The sequence below is a fragment of the Desmodus rotundus genome, chromosome 10 (assembly GCF_022682495.2).
Source record: "Desmodus rotundus isolate HL8 chromosome 10, HLdesRot8A.1, whole genome shotgun sequence".
In the NCBI taxonomy this organism is placed as follows: domain Eukaryota; kingdom Metazoa; phylum Chordata; class Mammalia; order Chiroptera; family Phyllostomidae; genus Desmodus; species Desmodus rotundus.
Genome location: NC_071396.1, coordinates 53,706,637 through 53,728,447, shown reverse-complemented (window position 1 = coordinate 53,728,447; position 21,811 = coordinate 53,706,637). Strand labels below are relative to the sequence as shown.

General features: G+C 38.6%; 1 protein-coding gene across 12 annotated transcripts in view; it reads left to right on the top strand.

The window, feature by feature from the left end:
* NR3C1 (nuclear receptor subfamily 3 group C member 1) overlaps positions 1–21,019 on the top strand; it is a 109,341-nt gene extending 88,322 nt beyond the window's left edge. For all 12 annotated transcript variants that reach the window (XM_045183883.2, XM_024575223.2, XM_045183884.2 and 9 more), the window contains 4 exons: positions 1,138–1,285; positions 5,968–6,098; positions 16,190–16,347; positions 16,928–21,019. In XM_045183883.2, the coding sequence (XP_045039818.1) occupies positions 1,138–1,285; positions 5,968–6,098; positions 16,190–16,347; positions 16,928–17,080 (590 nt within the window). In that variant the 3' untranslated portion in view covers positions 17,081–21,019. The remainder of the gene's footprint in view (positions 1–1,137; positions 1,286–5,967; positions 6,099–16,189; positions 16,348–16,927) is intronic.
* Positions 21,020–21,811: the final 792 nt, after the last annotated feature.

Genomic DNA, 21,811 nt, shown 5'->3' with positions numbered 1-21,811 from the left:
ACTGGAATTATGTACCTCTTACTCCTCTTTACTTTTCCCATCTATCCCCACTCCCCTCTGGCAATCACCAGTCTGTCCTCTGTTTCTTTTAACAAAAACACTCTGGCTCTCCATCATCCTGGTCCCATGATATTTCTCATACTCTGTTATGAGAGAGTGGAGAGTCTGCAATAAAAGTTTTATACTGCCCTCTGCTTTTCAGATTATTACTCAGAGTGTAGTGATTTCCAGTGGGACAATGTAACATCACAATGGAGTCACGGTTCCTCAAAATTCCTTTTACACTTAAGTAGGGGAAGAAAATGTAAAATACTTACTAGAATTCAGTTTGTTTCCCTTTAGTGTATCATTTTTTTAAAATCAGATTATTTGTAAAATTGGTAAAAATCAGGTGTAGTGACACTTTGTCAGAACATACTAACGTAGGCTATTTTAACTCTTCCCTGCCTTTACAGTTGGAAGGGATTGGAAAAGCTGATGTTCACACAAAGAGACACAGAACAAGTGTGACATGACCCCCTAGAACCCCTAGTCTGCCAAGGGGGAAAGCGGCATAAATATCAGGGGAAGGTTTTCAATTTAATGTCCCAAGCGAGGAATCTTGACTTTCCTCTTTACTAATTAGCTTATATTTCCTTAAGAGTAGCCCGTTTTTGTCACCTTTTGCCTACTCAAGTTTTTGAACATTGGATGCTATTAAAAAGCACTGAGGGCCCTGGCCAGTGGCTCAGGTGGTTGGAGCGTCGTCTCATACACCAAAGGGTTGTGGGTTCAATCCCCCAGTCAGGGCACACACCCAGGTTAAGGGCTCCATCCCTGATCAGGGCATGTACAGGAGGCCAATGGATCGATGTTTCTCCCTTGCATCGCTGTTTCTCTCTGTAAAATCTGAAGAACATATCCTTGGGTGAGATTTTAAAAAACGTTTAAAAAGCACTGAGGGCTTTGATCATTAACATGTCACATGACCAAGGAAAACTGAGCCCCCCCACCCCCACCCCATACTTCATATCCTCTCTGTTAAAGGTTCCCCCAAAACAAGGCGGACTCTCACTGGGCCTTTGGCGGTATCCAAAGAGATGGTCTTCTCTTTGGCAACTACAGTTTTTCCTCACGCCTTTCTCTCTCTCACTTCAGGATTCAGGAACTTACACCTGGATGACCAAATGACCTTGCTGCAGTACTCATGGATGTTCCTCATGTCGTTTGCCCTGGGATGGAGATCATACAAACAATCATCACATGGGAACATGCTGTGTTTTGCTCCTGATCTGATTATTAACAAGTAAGTCATTTTAAGTCATTTTCCCTGTATTCATAGGGTATTTTAACTAGCTGATTGTTTCGGATAGACTATTGTGGTCATTCAGGACTGAATCAAATGCTACCAGGTATCTTGGCAATGGGCCAACAAAATAGAGTCTTTTATCAATGCTTAAGGCCAGCCAGGTATAATGGGTAGTAGACATATGGCAATATTACTGTCCCAGGGAGTACTTAAGGATGTTATTTAAACAGTGAGTATCTCTGGGTTAGTAAAGTCTATAGCAAGTAAAATGGAGTCTTGCAGTGCATTTTAATTACATAACCCCATCCCAGTAAGAAATAGCATGATATAATTCATGTTGGTCCTGCTTTTGGTAGAGACAGTTATAGACAAGGACATGTAGTCTGAGGGGGTGGGAAGTAGAGTGTCTCTTTGCATGGCAAGGGTCACTCAGTGTTCATTACTTTGGAAGACTATGGGAACAAGAATATTCTTTTTAATTGGGAGAGAATGAACCAAGCTTCAAGATTTTATAAATCAGCTGTTCTCTCTCTGGTCTTACAGGCCTGTGCTTCCATCTGTGAAATATTTCAGGTGTCTTGCCCCCCTTAGCTCGGTACAGTGCTCTCCTAACTGGTTTTCTGCCTCCAGTGTATTCACCATCACGCGGACTGATGTTTTCTTCCCTAAGCACAGTGCACACCCAGAGCATGTACCCCCAGCACACAGGGGTGCACAGCCTCCCCACACAGTCCACCCTGTGCACTCAGCGTGGTTTCTGGCTTCCCTTCTCCCACCGTTCTCCATCGCACACTCCTTGTTCCCACTCCCACGAGCCATCATTCAAATACCCTCAGTGCATGGTGCTTACATCACCGTGTGAGACCTCCCCACTGTACAGCCTGAGCTCATCACTTTCTACCTTGTGATACTACTTTCTACCTGTAATACTACCCACAGCTAACCTCCTGCATTAGAACACAAACGGAATTCACACACACCCCCGTGGTCTGAGCAGAGTAAAATATGGAGGGGAATTTACATGGGGAACAGAAAGGATATTTCTTCAATTGTGAGCTCTGGGTACTTAGTGTTGACAAATGTTCAAAAATTAATGAATTCTTAAGCCATGTTACTAGAATAATCCCACTGCACTCCATCTACGTGAGTCACGCATCATTAGTAGTCTGTGTTCAGAACTGAATGCCATGTGAAAACATTGAAAACTTTAAATATGTCCAGAGTGGCAAAGAGTTTGCAAATTAACCTTAGTTGATGAACAGGACATACTTGGAGGAAGGAGGAAAGGAGGCATCAAAGCAATGGGGACAGCCTAAAGGGCATTCTGAGGAGGTGAAGCAAACATATTGTAGTATCTCTTGGGGGACCGGCTTTACAATTGTAGTAAGGTTGCATGGCTGTGTTTTAGTGGAGACTAGGTGGTACTAGCTCCAGATATTTTAAAGGAAATTCTTAGGCATTGCACAAGTAGTGGCTAATTCTAGAGTCAGGACACATTTTCTTTATGCTACCACTACTAGGTAATTCTAAGACAGTGTGTCTGGCAGGAAAAATAGGAACTACCTACAGCAGAAAGTTCAGGTTTTCCCCTCTTTTAGGATAGCTGCATGTAAAACTAGCCTAAAAACACCCTACTGAACTATTGAGTTAAACTTAGTGTTGCTTCTCTACTGGTAGCACTTATTTCCCAGTACTGTGTTCACTCAGTGTTACATGAGTACCTACCAAGTGCCTGGTACTATTATTAGGAGCTTGAGCTATAATACTGAATACAATAGATGATGGCCCTGCTAACATTCTGATGGGGGAAAAGCACATGGCTAAGATTATTTTGGAGAGCCATGATATAATAGTGTGACAGAGGGAAGGATAGAGAGGCATATGCTATTAGATTTTGGGAACATAGAAGATCTCTCTAAATAGCTGAGCACTAAACAGAATGGGCTCTTTGAAAGGGAGGGCATTCCAGCCAGAAGAAATGAGGGCAAAGGCTGGAAACAACCTTGGCATGTGTGAGAAACTGAGAGAAAGCCACAGAAGGTATTGTGTGAGCTTAGAGAAGTGTGGCAGAGACTGAGTCAAGCAGAATTGTGTAGGCCATGAAATAGAGTGTAAATTTTATTCTAGGGGCAAGAAGCCTGGGAAGGTTTCAGAGAGAGGGTAACATGATGGAGAGAATGGATTAAAGAGGAATAACAGATATTCATCACACCCCTAATATGTGTTGCCTGGTGCTATGGCAGAGAACAAGATAGGCAAGGCTTCTCACCTTTATTGCTTCCATTCCAGCTGGGGACACACACATAACCACCAAATAAGTAAAATTTCAGATTGTGATAAAGCTTTTACTGGACAGAGCTTCGTATCAGATGGGGTGGCTAATGGCTTCTGGGAGGAGTTGTCATTTGACCTGAGACTTGAAGGAGAAGGGCTACATCCCTGCCCTCAGCTGACAGGCACTGTCTCATGCTCGGCCAGGCCAGGTCTCCACATGGACACTGAGGGGGTGCCTGTGTCCAAGGGGGGGCACCTTGACTGCCTGTTGCCAAAAAGAGGACTGTTCAAACCTGGGGCATCACAGTTTAACAAGCTTTGTTTGCTCAAATTTTAAATTAACTGATAAACTGATATGGCTTATATGTAAACTTAAAGACATTTAAAATCTCTAAGTACTTGTTTGTTTCAGAATCCAACCATACTTATTTATTGTCACTATCCAAAAAGCAATTTTAAGTCATTTAATTGGAATTTTAAAAACTGAGTGGAGATTTCTATGATATACCAATTAACCTAATTCAGGGTTTTTGTTTTGGCAACACTCACACTGAGATTTGAGCAGCCACAGCATAGCTTGATCACGCCGCATGCCTTCCTTACGTGAAGTGGGAATCACAGAGTTGTTTTCTCAGTGCTCTCTACTGCAGGATAGATGGCTTGGACAAACAGCAGTTTGGAAAAGGCTATTCTGACTTCGTTCTTGTTGTGTGTGAGGTAGGAAGGCCTGCTCCCCCTTTCTTTTAGCTCACTGGGTATCAGTACCGACCTGGTGTCTGCAATAGGCGGAGCTGGGTGTTGGAAAGTGTGCAGCCAAGGTCTGACCCTTCATGTAGCTGGTAAAACAGTTTTCTTATCATTGTCCTTAGGTCAGAAAAGTTGTAGAAAAACTTTTTTTAAATACCAACTATAATGACTTTTTTTACTCTACTACATTGTAACTTTGTCAAAATTACCATGTATTAGAAACTGAAAGACAAAAAGATAACCTCCCAGGAAAGGAATGCTGAGCTCCTATCAGAGCCTTGGGGGAGTGCTTCCTAGTGAAAGCAAGTTTTAAGTGTGAAGAGTCACAGAGTCCCCTCTCACCACTGTGGCCGGATGCCATTCGTGTCTGATCCATGTTATCATATAAAGAAATAAACTACATCTTCAGTCAAGAATAATATTAACTTCTTTTCTGTTAATCGCAAGCTCACTTTCTGTCAAAAACTATTTTAAAAACCCAGATATTGAAATATTATTAAAAACTATGAACTGGGCCCAGATTCAGACTCTTAGTGTCATTTAAAAAGCTAGGAAACTTTAGACATCTATTTGAAAATCGTAGTTGTGGTAATGACTATTGAGAATCCCAACTGAGAATTCATTTGGCACCTTTGGTTAGGAGAGTGTGACACTCTGCATAACTATAAACGGAACTGTCTTTAGAATGGAATGCTGTGCAGAAAAGTACCTTTTGATTTTCAGAAGGGCAGGATCTAAAACTGTTATCTAATTGGCCATATTCAAATGCTACCATAAAACTTTGATTTAAATGAGCATGTGGTAATAAATTCTGTAGGAATAATTAATTCTAAATACTCAATAAACAAGTACATGGTATGCATGATAGAAAAATAATTTCTCCAATGTAAAATTAGGTTATTCGGTAGTTTCTTTATATGCTCGAGACCCAGTTTAAGGAAGATTTTCTAAAATTCTGATCTATAGCAAATTAGCATTAACAGTATTGTTGTTGGGTTGGCCAAAAAGTCCGTATGGTTTTTTTCCATAAAATAAAAAACACATTTTTTATTTTCACCAATAATTTTATTGATTTGGATATTTTGAGTATGTTGGCTATTTCCCACATGGTATAATGTTGATTGTTCTCAATTAATGTCTCGATTTGATTGTTATCAACTTCAACTGGTCTGACAACAGAGTGTCATCCAACGAGAAATCTCCAGCATGAAACTTCACAAACCACTTTGAACACATTCAGTCAGTCACAGCACCTTCTCCACACACTGCACACATCTTTCTTTGCATTTCAGTTGCATTTTTACCTTTCTTGGAATAATAAAACATAATACACCAAATATGTTGCGTATTTTCTCCCATCTTCAATATTAAAATGGCTACACAAAAATTCACCAACTTTGGTGTTTTTTTAATGCACACTGATAGGACAGCTGTCACAATGCAATCTAACAAAATTGTTTCAAATGAAGTTAAAAGACAACTAAGCGCTACTAGAGCCATCTTACAGAAAAAGTAACGGACTTTTTGGCCACTCCAGTAATAGTCCAGTTTTCCTTTATGGGTTCATAGTTTTGCAAAATGATGACTAAAAAATCTGTACTTTTTTTAAACAAGTGCTATTTATTTCTAATTCAAACACTGATATTTGTCTTTCACAGGGAGAGGATGGCTCTACCCTTCCTGTTTGAACAATGTAAACATATGCTATTCGTTTCCTCTGAGTTAGAGAGGCTTGAGGTATCTTACGAAGAGTATCTCTGTATGAAGACCTTACTGCTTCTCTCATCAGGTTTGTGGAACACCTCTTCACTTCTAAAACTCACTTCCAGATGTGTCAAAAGCATGAAATATTAAAGTCTAGAAACAAAGGTGTATTTGTATACATAGCCTTAATACTTATACCAAGTATATTATTTCCTGCTAGTCAGACTGTCATAAATGTAAAATTTTAGAAGGGCACAGCCCCTGATACCTCGATCAGTGCGGCCCATCAGCGCCACGGAGAAATGCAGAAATGTGAGCTGCGCAGGGGTCTCAGCTGACCAGGTATATGTGTCAACTTCCTCCTTCCTGTGACCTTTCACACCACCTCTCTAGGAGGGAGACTCGTTTCTCTACTACATTGTTACTGTGTCAAAATTTTACTTATACAGTTAGTACTTCCATGTATAAGACAGTACGGGGAAAGAAGATACATCCTATAAAATGATGTTCTTGATTAACATTAGAGGCTTGGTTAATGCAGCCCTGGGCCTGGACTGTCGGGCAGAGGTAGTCCAGCTAGAAAACAGCAAAAGGAGTCTATGAATCTTGAAAGTTTAGTGACTACTCTCTGCTAGCAAAGGCATACTCTGTAGTATCTTGTCTGTATGAAAAAAATTAGAGCATTTTTGGCATTGTCAACAATAAGAACGTGAACCAGTTGGTTATAAACTTTAGGCCATTCTATCAAAAATTATGTATCAGGTTCGTGTTTATAAAACACTGTTTATAAAACACTGAGTTCTGATGGCTGAATACCTTTTTCAAATACAAATAATTTTCAATTTGAGAAAAGTCTTTATTCCAATAAGTAAATGTGTTTTCATTACAAAGATGTTATATAACTTTAAGCTATGGATGTTGCATATAACTAAGCTTTTATAATGCTTTCATATTATTTGTTCTACAAAAATTCATTTGATCATGGATTTAAGGAGTCTTAATAATAAGTAATAAAGGCTATAAAACTTCACAACCCATTAAAAAACCCTTTACTAAAGGTAAAGAGCATTACTAGAGACTCAATTTTAAGGTTACCAACAGCAGTACACTTGAAGTTAGCTCAGTGTTATTTGAGTAAACAAAGTTCTGATCATGATTTTGACATAATATCCAAGTGTAAGCCAGGACCAAGATAGTAACCAGTTTTATTTGTAAAAAAATTGTGGTTAAAATTTTATATATACCTGACATAAACTGAACTAGTACATATCACTGGTTCTTAAAAAAAAAAAATCATAAGAATGAAACTACATGCCCAAAGATATAATTAGACTTACACTCTGGTAGATAGAATGCCGGAATAGTCCCCTCACCTCCCACTGAAGATGCCGGACGGCACACTGAGTGCAGGTGGGAACCCACAGAGGTGAGATGCGCTCTGTGGCCAGCTCTCAGAGGGTGTCTGCAGGAACTGGTACGGCACTGTAGTTAATAAAGTTTAAAAACAGGGTTGGAAATATAATTGAAATGAAAAAACAGTGGATGAATGTAAAAGCAGATCAGACACATATGAACAGACATTTAAACTGAACTTCAAATTATAATCCTAAAGAAATTAGCCAGAATAAAATTGTTTAAATGCATGTATGTACATACACAGATGTGTATGTGTTATGTGCGTGTGTATATGGGTAGGAGGCATGTTTGAGGGAGGAGGTCTAAAACAGTGTTTCACAGCCCGCAATCTCCATGCCATAGTGAACATAAAAAGGGCATTTGTACAGTGGAACACACGGAGGTTTACGAGTGAGGGCACTGGCAACCAGCAGAGCAAATCATTACCCTAACCCGTTGGTGACCCATTCACAGGGCACCAGCTGGAAAAGCTCTGGCCTCATAATCACCAGAGATCCAAAACAGAAGGTGAAAGAAATAGGGAAAAGGCAGTATACAAAGAGATAATGGCTGAAAACCTTCCAGAATTCTAAAAAGACACCAGACCCCTATATTCAGGCAGTGCAGTGAATTCCACATAGTATTATGTATTGACAAAATCCAACTGACTCAACAGTAAGGTTAACAAGGAAATCCCTAACAGGCAGAGAAAAAACATCTTTAAAGCAAAAGCAATTTAACTGAACAACAGCAACTGAAGAAAAAGGAATGATGTTTTCAAAATGCTAAGGAAAGAAAATGAAGGTGGGCTTCAGTTTCAGCTCTGACAAGTAAACAGCTTGGAAATTATCACCTATCCTCACAACAAGAAAACCCGACGAAGCTGAAAAATCAGTGGCTTTTCTTAGATCCATCAGAGGGTTGAGATTACAAGGCAAACCACCACCTCAAAATCTGTAGAAAAGGCAAATACAAAGAAGCACAACCCAAGATCAGCTTCCAGGGAACAGAAGCTACTGAAGTCAGTGACTGGTAGGCAAACTTGTGGTAGTCTTGATGAATTCTTGAGAGTTAACTCCTGGGACTCAGTCTTGAGATGGGGTTTGTCTCTCCACACTGACTTGGGGTTTACCTCCTGAAGCCCTACCAGGTTCCATGGTGAAGACCTGGGAAAGGTCCCCTCATGTTTCTGCCCACTAAGGGAAACTGCTATAACAACACTTTATCTAACCTGGGAGAAGGGGCAAATCCATAATTTTAGCCCCCTCTACCTTTCTCTATTATACAGGGGTGTCCAACCTGCAGCCCACAGGCCACAGCAGCCCAGGGTGGCTGTGAATGCAGCCCAATACAAAATCATAAATTTACTTAAAATATTATGAGATTTTTTTGTGATTATGTGTTGCAATGTATTTAATGTGTGGCCCAGAGATGCCAAAAGGTTGGACACCCCTGAAAGATAAGGGAGAAGAAAGAGTTCAGAAACACTTCTTCAGGACACAGCCTGGGGATCAGGACCACTAAAACAGATTAAACCATAAAGGTGTAAAACATTCCACGTCCCCAACACCTTACCACCACATCAACAGGGCTCTACTATGATACCTGAATTACAATGGAGGAAGCTGCAGCACACAGATGCAGGTATTTAAGAAGGAAAGACAACAGGGGGAAAAATTAAAACAAGACTGGAACCTCTTAACACCTACACCAGACCTTTAACACAGCCTAGCCCCTCGCCAGATTAACAGAAAGCCTCACACTATAAGTCTGACACACAATTTCCAGGTTTTTTGCAAAAAAACTGCAAGGTATGCTAAAAGGAAAGAAAAAAACAATCTGAAAAACACGCATTAGAACCAAGATGTAGCTATGGCACAGATAAAATGATCAGACAGTAATCATAGGTATTTCAAATTCCCTATGTTAAGGACTAATGGGAAAAGTAAACAACATAAGAACACGTGGTAATATAAGCAGAGAGGTGGAAATTTTAAAGATTCCAAAGGAAATGCTGGAAATTAAAAATGCTGTAATGTGGAAATGAAGAATGCTATTGATGGGCTCATCAGCAGACTGGACACACCAAGGAGAGAATCATTAAGCTTGAAGACAGTCAATAGAAACTTACCAAACTCAGATGTAGACAGAAAAAAGAATGAAGACAAAAAAAAATGGAACAGAATATTTAAGAATAGTGAGGACAATTACAAAAGGTGTAACATACAAGTAATGGGAAAATCAGAAGTAAAAGACAGAAAGGAACAAAAGTATTTTAAGTAATAATGGCTAATAAGTTTCCAAAATTAATGACAGAAACCAAAACATAGATCCAAGAAGCTCAAAAGCACCAAGAAAGAAAAATACAAAAACAAAAACCAAAAAACTACACCTAGGCATATTTTACTCTAAGTGCAGAACAGCCAAGAATAAAGGGGAAAGTCTTGAAAGTAGCCAGGGGTGGGGAGACAGCTTACCTATGGAGAAACACAGATAAGAAATACAACAGTATTCTCATCAGAAACCATGCAAGCAGTAGAGTGAAGTGAAATATTTAGTGCTGAAAGAAAAAAAGATCACCAATTTAGAATTCTGTATCCAGTGAAATTATCCTTCAAAAATGAAGGCAAAATAAAGACCTCAGACAAACAAAAACTTTAGAGAACTGGTCTGTAGTAGACCTGCCTTTCATAAAGTGTTTTTTAAAAGGAGTTTTCTAGAGGAAATCAAAATGATACAGGTCAGAAACAAGGATCTACATAAAAAAAGGAAGAGTATTAGAAAACGAATAGATGGAGAAAAAGTTTTACTTTTCTTTTTAATTGATCTAACAGGTAACTGTTTAATAACAGCAACAATGTATTGGATGACAACATATGGATAAGCTGAGTGAGTGACAGCAATGTTGAAAGGGATGGGAGTGGGAGAGGAACTGGCACTGTTTTACCCTACGTGCACTACCTATAGTGGTATTTTGAAAGAGAATGCACACTGCAAACCTGGAACAACACAGGTTTGAACTGCTTGGGTCCATTTATATGCAGATTTTTTTTGAAAAAATACAGTTGGTCCTTTGTATTCACAGATTTTGCATCCTCAAATTCAACCAAATGCAGATCAAAAAAAGTATTTTCACATGTCCAACTGCAGTTGATTGAATCCACAGATACAAAGGGCCACCTGTAGAGTCAGAAATTACAAGTGATCTTCAGCTGCACGCCCCCTCCCCACATTACTTAAGGTCCACTGTAGTTGTGAATGTATAAGCAAACTCTAGGGCAACCACTAGAAACAATTTAAAAAGCAGTAATATGTAATTGATACACTGAGAAATGCTCAATGAAAACTAGAAAAGGCAGAAAGAGAAGATTAAAAAAGAGCAAATGAGCAGATAACAGTTATAAACATGGCAGATACTGATCCAAATATATCACACAATTGCTTTAAATTGTAATCGTCTAAATATACTTTTATTTATTTATATATATATATATATAAAGGCTAAAAGAAAGCTTGCCACCACAAGGCCTTACTAAAGTAATATTAAAAAGATATATCAAGCCCTGGCTGGTGTAGCTCAGTGGATTGAATGCTGGCCTGTGAACCAAAGGGTCACTGGTTCAACTCCCAGTCAGGGCACGTGCCTGAGTTGCAGACCAGGTCTCCAGTAGGGGGCATACAAGAGGCAACCACAATTGATGTTTTTCTCCCTCACTTCCACTCTCTCTAAAAATAAAATCTTTCAAAAAAGATATATCAATTCTTAGGCTAAGGGAAAGTAATCCCATCTTTAAGAAGGCAAAAAGAACAAAGACAGTGGTACATATGTAGACGCATCTAACCTAACATGTATGTGTAAAATAACAGTAATAATGTCTTTGGGGGTTTAAAAAATAGAACTGAAGCACACAATAATTACATGTAATTAAAAAATGAGTTTGGTAAATTAAGAATGAGTGTATGATGACAACTAGAAACAGAAAGTGTATACAAGGCACCAAACCATTAAGGAAGAGAGGACAACATGGTGAGAAAATCCAAAAGAGTGAAATGAGAGGAGAAAAGGATGAACAAAAAGCATCATATGAGGAAGCAATAGGTGGTACAATTAAGTTGAAATATATCAGCAACAGCACAAAAAACCCAGGCACATGCCCAGGGTAAAAGGATATACTATGCATGGTATAACCCAGTAACAGCAAACGTTTTCACAAAAGGCCAGATGGTAAATGTTTTTTGCTCTGTATACATTCCCTGTTACAGCTACACTCAGCTCTGCCCCTTGTGGCATGAACACAGACACCAACAGCACTTACAGAGAGCAGGTGTGGCTGTCTTCCAATAAGTACTGTTTACAAACACGGGCTGCAAGTGGGTCTGGGCTGTGAGCCATAGTTTGCTGACCACTGCTTTAACCAAAAGAAAGTTGAAGCAGCTATGTTATTATCAAAATAAACTTTAAGGTAAAAAAATAAAGTTATATATTTAAAAACACTCATTTACATAAAGCATTCTACTCACCAGGAAAACATTTCTAAATATATAGCCTCCAAAAACAAAGCAAAAATTCATGGAACTACAAGGATAATTATGGATGGATGAAATTCTTTTAAATATAAGTATTATAAAGGGGTTCTCCCATAATTATTTTTAGAATTAGGGTAACAAGCAGGAAAAAGTATATAAATAAGCAAACACTGTTATAAAAATTATCAGTAATTAGATTATCTGTAATATAAGTAGTGTGTAAAATTATCAATACACCACTTACATGGTGGGCTCTTACCGCCCGATTAAGCAGTCCTCATTTTCGCATTTATACTGACATGTTAGAAATGCCAGGTATTGCTTTATGGAATCAAAGTATTTTCTTGTGTGTTTTTTGGTCTAATCCTAATCAAAATCCAGTGAGAATGATACACTACATTAACAAATTAAAAGATAGAAATCATATGATATTCTCAATAGATGCTTAAAAAGAATGACAAAATTCAATGTCTAATTATGATTAAAAACTCAACAAAGTGGGAATAGAGAGAATATACCTCAGCATAATAAAGGCCAAATAAAGCCCACAGCTAACTTCCATACTCAATGGGGAAAAGCTGAAAGCTTTTTCTCTAAGATCAGGAACAAGGCAAGGATGCCCAGCCTTGCCACTTTTATTCAGCATAGTATTGGAAGTCATAGCCAGAGTTAATTACAAGAAAAAGAAAGGGCATCTGAATCAAAGAGGAAGTAAAACTGTCACTATTTGCAGATGACAGATATCATATTATAGAAAGCCCTAAAGTCTCCACAAAAAAACTGTTAGAACTGATAAACAAATTCAGTGAAGTTGCAGGATACAAAAATCAATATACAAAAATCTGCTACAGTTCTATACAGTAATAACTAGTAGAAAGTGAAATTTGGAAAACCATTCTACTTACAATTCCATCAAAAAGAATAAGATAGCACCCTGGCTGGTATGAGCACGCTGGCCTGCGACCCAAAGGGTTGCTGGTCCGATTCCCAGTCAGGGCACATGCCTGGGTTGCAGGCCAGCTCCCCAGTAGCGGGTGTGTGAGAGGCAACCACACAGTGATGTTTCTCTCCCTCTCTTCCTCCCTTCCCCTCTGTCTAAAAATAAATAAAATATTTAAATAAAAAAGAATAAGATACCTAGGAATAAATTTCACCAGTGAAGTGAAAGAGACCTATACACACCAAAAACCATAAGACATTGATGAAACCAACTGAAGAGGATGCAGGTGAAAGGATATTGCGTGCTTGTGCATTGGAAGAATTAATGTTGTTAAAATGTTAATTTATGACAAAGTAGCCAATATACAGTGGCAAAAGCACAGTCTCTTCAATAAATGGTGTTAGGGAAACTGAACAGCCACATACAAAAAGAAAGAAAGAAGCTGGACCACTGTCTTACACCACATATGAATATTAACTTAAAATGGTCAAAAACTTGAATGTAAGACCTGAAATGATAAAACACAGGTGATAAGCTCCTCAACATCAATCTTGGTGATGACTTTTTTTTGGATCTGACACAAAAAGCAAAAATAAACAAGTGAGACTACATCAAACTAAAAAGCACCTGCACCATCAACAAGCTTAAAAGGCAATCTACCAAATGCAAATCACATATCTAATAAGGGGTTAACATCCAAAAATATTAGGTTGGCCAGAAAGTCCATTCAGCTTTCCCCATAAGATGGCTCTGGTAGTACTAAGTTGTCTTTAACTTCATTTGAAACTATTTTATTAGACTGTACTGTGACAGCTGTCACATCAGTGTGCATTAAAAAAAACCCCAAAATTGGTGAATTTTTTGTGTAGCCATTTTAATATTGAAGATGGGAGAAAATATGCAACATTTCTGGCATATTATGCTTTGTTATTTCAAGAAAGGTAAAAATGCAACTGAAACACAAAAGATTTGTGCCACATATGGAGCAGGTGCTGTGACTGATCGAACATGTCAAAAGTAGTTTGTAAAGTTTCATGCTGGACATGTGTTGCTGGACGATGCTCCGTGGTCCAGTGGACCAGATGAAGTTGACAGCAACCAAATCAAGACATTAATTGAGAACAATCAACATTATACCACATGGGAGATAGCCGACATACTCAAAATATCCAAATCTATGAAGTTACTGGTAAAAATGAAAATGTGTTTATTTTGTGGAAAAAACCATACAGACTTTTTGGCCAACCCAATATATAAAGAACTCATACAACTCAATAGCCAAAAAACAAACAATCCAATTAAAAAGTGGGCAGAGGATCTGAATAGACATTTTTCTAAAGATGACATACCAAATGGCCAACAAGTACATGTAAAGATGTTCAACATTATTAATCATCAGGGAACTCAAATCAAAACCACACTGAGATTAACACTTCACACCTGTTAGAAGGGCTATCATCAAAAAGACAGTAACAAGTGCTAGTGTGGATATGGGGGAAAGGGGAATTCTTGCACTGTTGGTGGGAATATAAATTGGTGTAGCCACTATGGAAAACAGTATGGAGATTCCTCGACAAATTAAAACTAGCACTACCATGTAATCCTGCAATTCCACTTTTGGATATCTCTCCAAAGAAAACAAAAACACTTAACTGGAAAAGATACATGCACCCTCACTGACAAATCATTTACAGTGGGCAAGATATGGAAGCAACCTAAGTGCCCATCAATGGATATGTGGGTAAAGAGAACATGAAAGAGATGTTTAGATCCCAGGAATATTATTCAGCCATAAAAAAAAGAAAAAAGGAAATCTTACCCTTTGCAACACATGGATGGACCTGGGGGACATTATGCTGAATGAAACTAGCCAGTCAGAGACAAACACTGTATGACCTCACTCATATGTGGAGTCTAACAAACAAAAACAAGCTCATGGATACAGAGAACATACTGTTGGATGCCAGAGGCAGAGGGTGGGAAAAATGGGTGAAGTGGGTAAAAAGTACAAACTTTCAGCTATAAAATAGGTAATCATGGGGACATAATGTATAACATGTGGACTATAGTTAGTAATACTGTACTATGTATTTGAAAGGTGCTAACACAATTTTTAAAATTGTCATCACAAAGAAAAATTTTTCTAACAATGCATAGTGATGGATGTTAACTAGACTTACTGCAGTGGTCATCCTGCGACATCCACAAATATGTAATCATGTTGTACACCTGAGACTTACATACTGTCATGTTAATTATATCTAAATTTTTGAAAATCAAAAAAATTAGTGAGAAAGAGTAGGAAACAAGTCCACAGGGCAAGTAAGAATTAAATTAAGACTTCTTGCCCCTAAATCCAGCATTTCCTCTGCCAGCATTTCCTAAGAGGTAAGCAGTGGTGGTTTGGGGAACGATATGTTCTCCTGTCTGGAGACTGCGTAATTATAGCTGAGAAGGTCTGATATCCAGGAATATGCCTCACTCTGTATTAAACATTTAGCTTTGCTCACATTTGGACCATCAAATCTTCATTTCCCTAGCCATTAACACAGAACCAGAATTCCTAGGAATACACTTTCAGAAATGCAGCATCTACAAAAGTCATAATCTCTGTAAGAGTAAGTGAAACCATGGTTAACTCTCTGCTCACAGTCTATACTAGTATGTTTTTGAAGAATAATATTAATTGATTCTACACCAACTTTATGATCCACAGTTCATGAGGTATTTACTATATTTCTGAGTACAGAAGGGAAGGCAGATTATTTCCTTCCCAGGAGGCATATATATAGGCCACATAAAAAAAAATCCCATTTCTTTTTAGATTGGAATCATATCAACTCAGTATGTTAATGCATCGATTAATAAAACGTATTGCATACTGATTTTAAGGTTCTAAGTGACTGGTGACATCACAGATATTCCAAGATGTAATTAGTGGAATAAAACTGTTGTTGAAGCTTTCCACGTGTGTTCACTAGAGCTAAAGTGAAGGGCAGAATGGCAGCCGCTGTGTTCCATATCAGTATCTGGTCTTCACGGTGGCCTTGTGACCTGGAGAGGAAGGTGCACCACCAGCGAAGTTTCACAGACGCTAAACAAAGTGACTTACCCAAGGTTAAGTCCTCCAGTTTCCTCAGATCCCTTATTTTCTTGGCTGTAGTTTCATGGTCCTTTGAAATGCTTACGTTTTAATAGAGTGCACTAAAATCATATAGACATTGTGAAGTCATGAAGCATGCTGTTAATAAATGCGCCACTATGAGCATATGAGAAGTGATCACGCTTTAATCGACTGCATCTTGATCTTTTAGTTCCTAAGGAAGGGTTGAAGAGCCAAGAGCTGTTTGATGAAATCAGGATGACCTACATCAAAGAGCTGGGGAAAGCCATTGTCCAGAGGGAAGGCAGCTCCAGCCAGAACTGGCAGCGGTTCTACCAGCTGACAAAACTCTTGGACTGCATGCATGACGTAAGTGTCAAACACAGATCCAAACATCAGAGGCGTTTTCTGGGACATCAAGTATGTTCTAATTAGTGTATATAATTATACACCGATATTTTTTTCCCACTTGTGAATATCGATGATGGTTTTGAGTTCAAGCTGTGACTTCAGTTCGGCACACACTTTTCCTAAGGCCAATTATGGAATTTAATTTCAGGTAGTCATGTGCATATAACATCACGATGCTAGTAGAGAATTTAACAGCACTGATATTTAAAATGTAGAATTCCCTGATTTTACTTGACTCATCTATTAAATAGAATATGTCTCATGTATTATAGTATTACAGTTCATCATGAAACAATTTCATATAATTCTGTGTACAGTTTAAGCGGTTCAAGATGTCTTTGGTACCTGAGTGCTCATTCTATTTAACTAAACTTTTTTTTTAATTTGGGAAATTCCAGCAGAGATTGGTATATTCTATCTAGGTCAGATATTTAAAAACAAACAAACAACAACAACAAAAAAACCAGAAACCAACAGGCATGAATGTGCCTACTGCTAAGTTTCTGAGACTAATCATTACTCTATCTTCTCTTTGTAGGTAGCTGAAAATCTCCTTCACTATTGCTTCCAAACATTTTTGGATAAGACCATGAGTATTGAATTCCCAGAGATGTTAGCTGAAATCATCTCCAATCAGTTACCAAAATATTCAAGTGGAAATGTCAAAAAACTTCTGTTTCATCAAAAGTGACTGCCTTAATAAGAAAGGTTGCCTTAAAGAAAGTTGACTTTATAGCTTTTATTGTACAAACTATCAGTTTGTCCTAGAGCAGTTCTGTTTTATTTTTCCTTTTTTGTTTATGTCTGGTTCCTGTTTTGTTTTGTTACAAGTATGCACTACATGTGGTTTCTAGAGGGCCAAGATTCAGCCACAGAAGCAGTTATGCCGTCACTTCCAGTGACAGTAGAAGGTGATAGCGGGTGGGTCCCAGAAATCAGAAACAGTGACGTGGGGTGATGGATGGCACCCGAACCACCAGTGCCCCCAGTCTGCACAGTGAACTTTCTGCTCATATTTTTCACAGTTAGCTGGACAGAATTTTCTAGACTTTATGCTGGTGTATTTTGCCCTGTATAGTTAGCATAACATTTTTTGATTTATGCATGGAAACCTGAAAAAAGTTTACAAGTGTATATCAGAAAAGGGAAGTTGTGCCTTTTATAGCTATTACTGTCTGGTTTTAACAATTTCCTTTATATTCAGTGAACTATGCTTGCTCATTTTTTCTTATGTAATTTTTGTATCCAAGTTCTTGTACAACTGCTTAAGGTGGGCAGCTAGTTCACAGCTTTCCTCATCAACTCTGAACATTAATCTCCTGTGTGAAAATGGGTTGGTGCTTCTAACCTGATGGCTCTTAGCTATCAGAAGACCACAAAAATTGACTCAAATCTCCAGTATTCTTGTCAAAAAAAAAAAAGCTCATATTTTGTATATATCTGCTTCAGTGGAGAATTACATAGATTGTGCAAATTAACCGTCCTAACTGGTAGAAAGCACCTACCTAGTCCAGTGACCTGCTGGGTAAACTGTGGATGATGGTTGCAAAAGACTAATTAAAACAAACAAGCAAACAAACAACAACTACCAAGAGGCCCTGTCTGTACCCACTGCCCTGTCCCTGCAATGGTTAGATGGCAAGAGAGCTAGTGCACTGTCCCTCAGGACCTTTTGTGGTAGTTTGTGTGAGTTCTTAAAAGTTACGACTCCAGATAACCGGTTGAAACAAAGTTGAGAAATTTTAATCAGACCAAGTAATTCCTCTCACTAAACTTGACCCCCCAAGTCAGTATCTTAATATGGCAAATGTGGCTAGACACCCATTTTCACATTCCCATCTGTCACCGATTGGTAAGTCTTTCCTGGTGGTACAGGAAAACTCAGCTACTGATTTCTGTGACTTAGACTGTGTCAGACTTCCGTGTTTGTGAAACTACACATCCCTCACAGCCCTGTATGTGCCATAGAGTCTAACAAAAGTCTTGTAAATTTTTCCTCCTCACTGTTGAGAATTACCATTTTAAACAAAATAGAAGCTGTAGTAGCCCTTTCTGTGTGCACCTTACCAACTTTCTGTAAACTCAAAACTCATATTTACTAAGCCGCAAGAAATTTGATTTCTATTCAAAGTGGCCAAATTATTTGTGTAATAGAAAACTGAAAATCTAATATTAAAAATATGAAACTTCTAATATATTTTTATATTTAGTTATAGTTTCAGATATATATCATATTGGTATTCACTAATCTGGGAAGGGAAGGGCTACTGCAGCTTTACATGCAATTTATTAAAATGATTGTAAAAATAGCTTGTATAGTGTAAAATAAGAATGATTTTTAGATGAGATTGTTTTATCACGACATGTTCTATATTTTTTGTAGGGCTCAGAGAAATGTTGATGGATAACCTATATGATTTATAACAAGTGCAAGCGTTCGTACAGGCAGCAGTGGTCTCAAAAACCAAACAGGTTTGCTCTAGGGGAAGAGGGAGGAGCAGACTGGCCTGTGTGCAGTGAAGGTTGCAGAGGCTCCAGCCGCGCCAATCACAGAGGACGTCATCCTCTGCCTCCTGCACGACCATCTTTCTCATTCCAACAGTGAGTCTGGCAGCGCAGAGTAGTTTGCTGCATCTCCCCTCGCGCCACAGGCCACAGTGTGCGAGCAGGAGACAGGAGGGTGCTCACACACTGAAGGGCGCCATCTCCCAGCAGGGCTGCTTTCAGATGCAGCCTCTCCCACAGGTCAACAAAAGCAGAGGCTTTAGAAGTTTGGCAATAATGCGCATAGAGGTACCAGCAATATGTAAATAGTGCAGAATCTCATAGGTTGCCAATAATACACTAATTCCTTTCTATCCTACAGGAGTTCATTCCCCCCCCCCCCCCGCCCTCCAAAAAATGACGTTTATGTTTTCTTTGAATGTTATTTGTTATTTTTCAGTATTTTGGAGAAATTATTTAATAAAAAGGTAATAATTTGCTTTTTGAATGCTATCTAAAAGGGAATGTTCATTTTGTAATGGTTTAAATTGATCTCAAGGTATTTTAAGATGGTTTGTAACCCAGCAGGATGTGAAATTTGGTGCCTAATATCGCTTGAATGTTATTATCAATGACAGTGTTAATTTTCAAAAAGATCGTGTGAAAGGTAAATTATTGTTCATTTATAGAATGTTAAATGCTTAAAACCAGAAAGCACATCACACATTAATCATATTTAGTCCCAACATCCGTGGCTCTTAAAAAAAAGAGAGGTCAGTGAAAACCAGATATATGTACTTTGTTGTTGAAATCAACTGACATTCATAAAACTATAGGAGGCTGTGGAAGGAGTTGTTGTGCCCTTTTTGAATATGTGGGGAAAAAAGTCTTAATTATGTTGTTCATCTACGTATAATCATGGATTTAAGTGAAACAAGATGGTGTTATTTGAAAGTATCTTCATTTTCTGTGTATGTGGCATCTTGCCATCCCAAACTGTTTGTAGTAATGTGAGAGAGAGCTGGTGATACGCCTGGGTGACTCAACAACGCATCCTGAAAAGTCTTTTTAATTACTGGTAGGAAAAAGTGACCCTTGGGGTGTATATAGACCCAATTATCTAAAACTATGGGAGGGGACCCTGAAAGAGCACCTGCCTCCTGAAAAAAAAAATTGCACCCCAAAAGGAAAACTAGTATGGTTCGGGTCTATGACCAGTTTGGTAACAGCAGACTCACTCTGGATGTGCACATCAGGGACAGCAAGGCCCACCTCACTCAGGACGGGGGAGGAGGGACGGGCCACTCCGGTGTCACATGTCTGCCAGCCCACTACCACTGACTCTGAACTGCGTACCCACAGACTGAAGAGTATCACTGCACTTTGGTCTGTCAACATTCAAAAACCATGGCAGCCCTCAGTGACATTTCGGTCTTGGTTGGTCATTTAAAGACTGTAGCTGTAGAGGAACATGTTTCTATGTGCCTGGTTTGAGAGTTGGAAGGGACAGTAGGACTGTAAGCAGGACGCTTGAACCACTTTGAGTGGAAGTCCCATCATTTTCGACTGTAGTCAGTCGGCCTGGTCCACCAAGGGTGAGCCACAGGGCTGCTGGGAAAGGGTTGGCTTCTGTCTAGGAAATGCCCGAAAGGAGGGATTTTATTTTCTGATGAAAGGCTGTATGAAAATACCCTCCTCAAATAACTTGCTTAACTACATATAGATTCAAGTGTGTCAATATTCTATTTTGTATATTAAACAAATGCTATATAATGGGGACAAATCTATATTATACTGTGTATGGCATTATTAAGAAGCTTTTTCATTATTTTTTATCACAGTAATTTTAAAATGTGTAAAAATTAAAACCAGTGACTCCTGTTTAAAAATAAAAGTTGTAGTTTTCTATTCATGCTGAATAATAATCACTAGTAAAAAAAAAAAAAAGTCTTTTTACCTACGCAGTGAAATGTCAGGCTGTAAAATCTTGTGTGGAAATATTTAACTTTTATCTTTCATTTAAATTTGCTGTTCTGGTATTACCAAACCACACATTTGTACTGAATTGGCAGTAAATGTTAGTTAGCCATTTACAGCAATGCCAAATATGGAGAAACATCATAATAAAAAAAAATCTGCTTTTTCACTGTGTGACTCCAACATGCTTTTGTAGTTCCAGTTTTCTTCCTTTTTCTACTGAAAGCAGAGTCATCATTTCAGGTACCTTGAGATACTAACTGAGCCTTTAAGAGTTAGTGTGGCAGTGTTTGCTTGCTGACGTGTCCCAAGTCCAGGAGGAGCTTATTAGCCCTGGTGCCAGAGACGCACGACTGCCCTGTCCCTGCCCCCGTGGTCCTGTGCCAGTCACTGCAGCGGACTGAGGGTGGAAGAGCTCACTCCTAAGGCTTCTCTACCTATAACCACCACAAAAAATGGCGCTGTGTGTAAACAGATGTGACCTAGTCAAAGTTCTTCCCTTCCTTACTTTAAAATGAACTCTTTCTCCCAGAAAAGGGCATAAGTAGTTAGAAACTATCACAGCAATGTTACACAACTATTCCATACAATCTCTTCATTTTTTTTCAAAATATAATGTGTTCAGGTTATAGCCATGAATTGGATGATCTAACAAACTTGCCTTTAAATATTCTCTTCTCCATCATGAAGAAAAAAAGCATTATCGTTTAAAAATCAAATATGCCTTATTCATCATATGTGTACTAAGTATACTGAAAACATACCTACTACATATGTGATAAATATTGAGAATAGAATATGAGAGGAAAATGCCGTCACTGGCCTATGCATGAATGTCACTCAAGAGTGACTGGACGCATGTGGACGACAAACCTGTATCCCCAGCATCTCAGGCTGGGAGAGCAGAAGTGGCAGGAGCCTGTGTGCATGCTGTTCCATCACCATGTACATCATGTGTTCA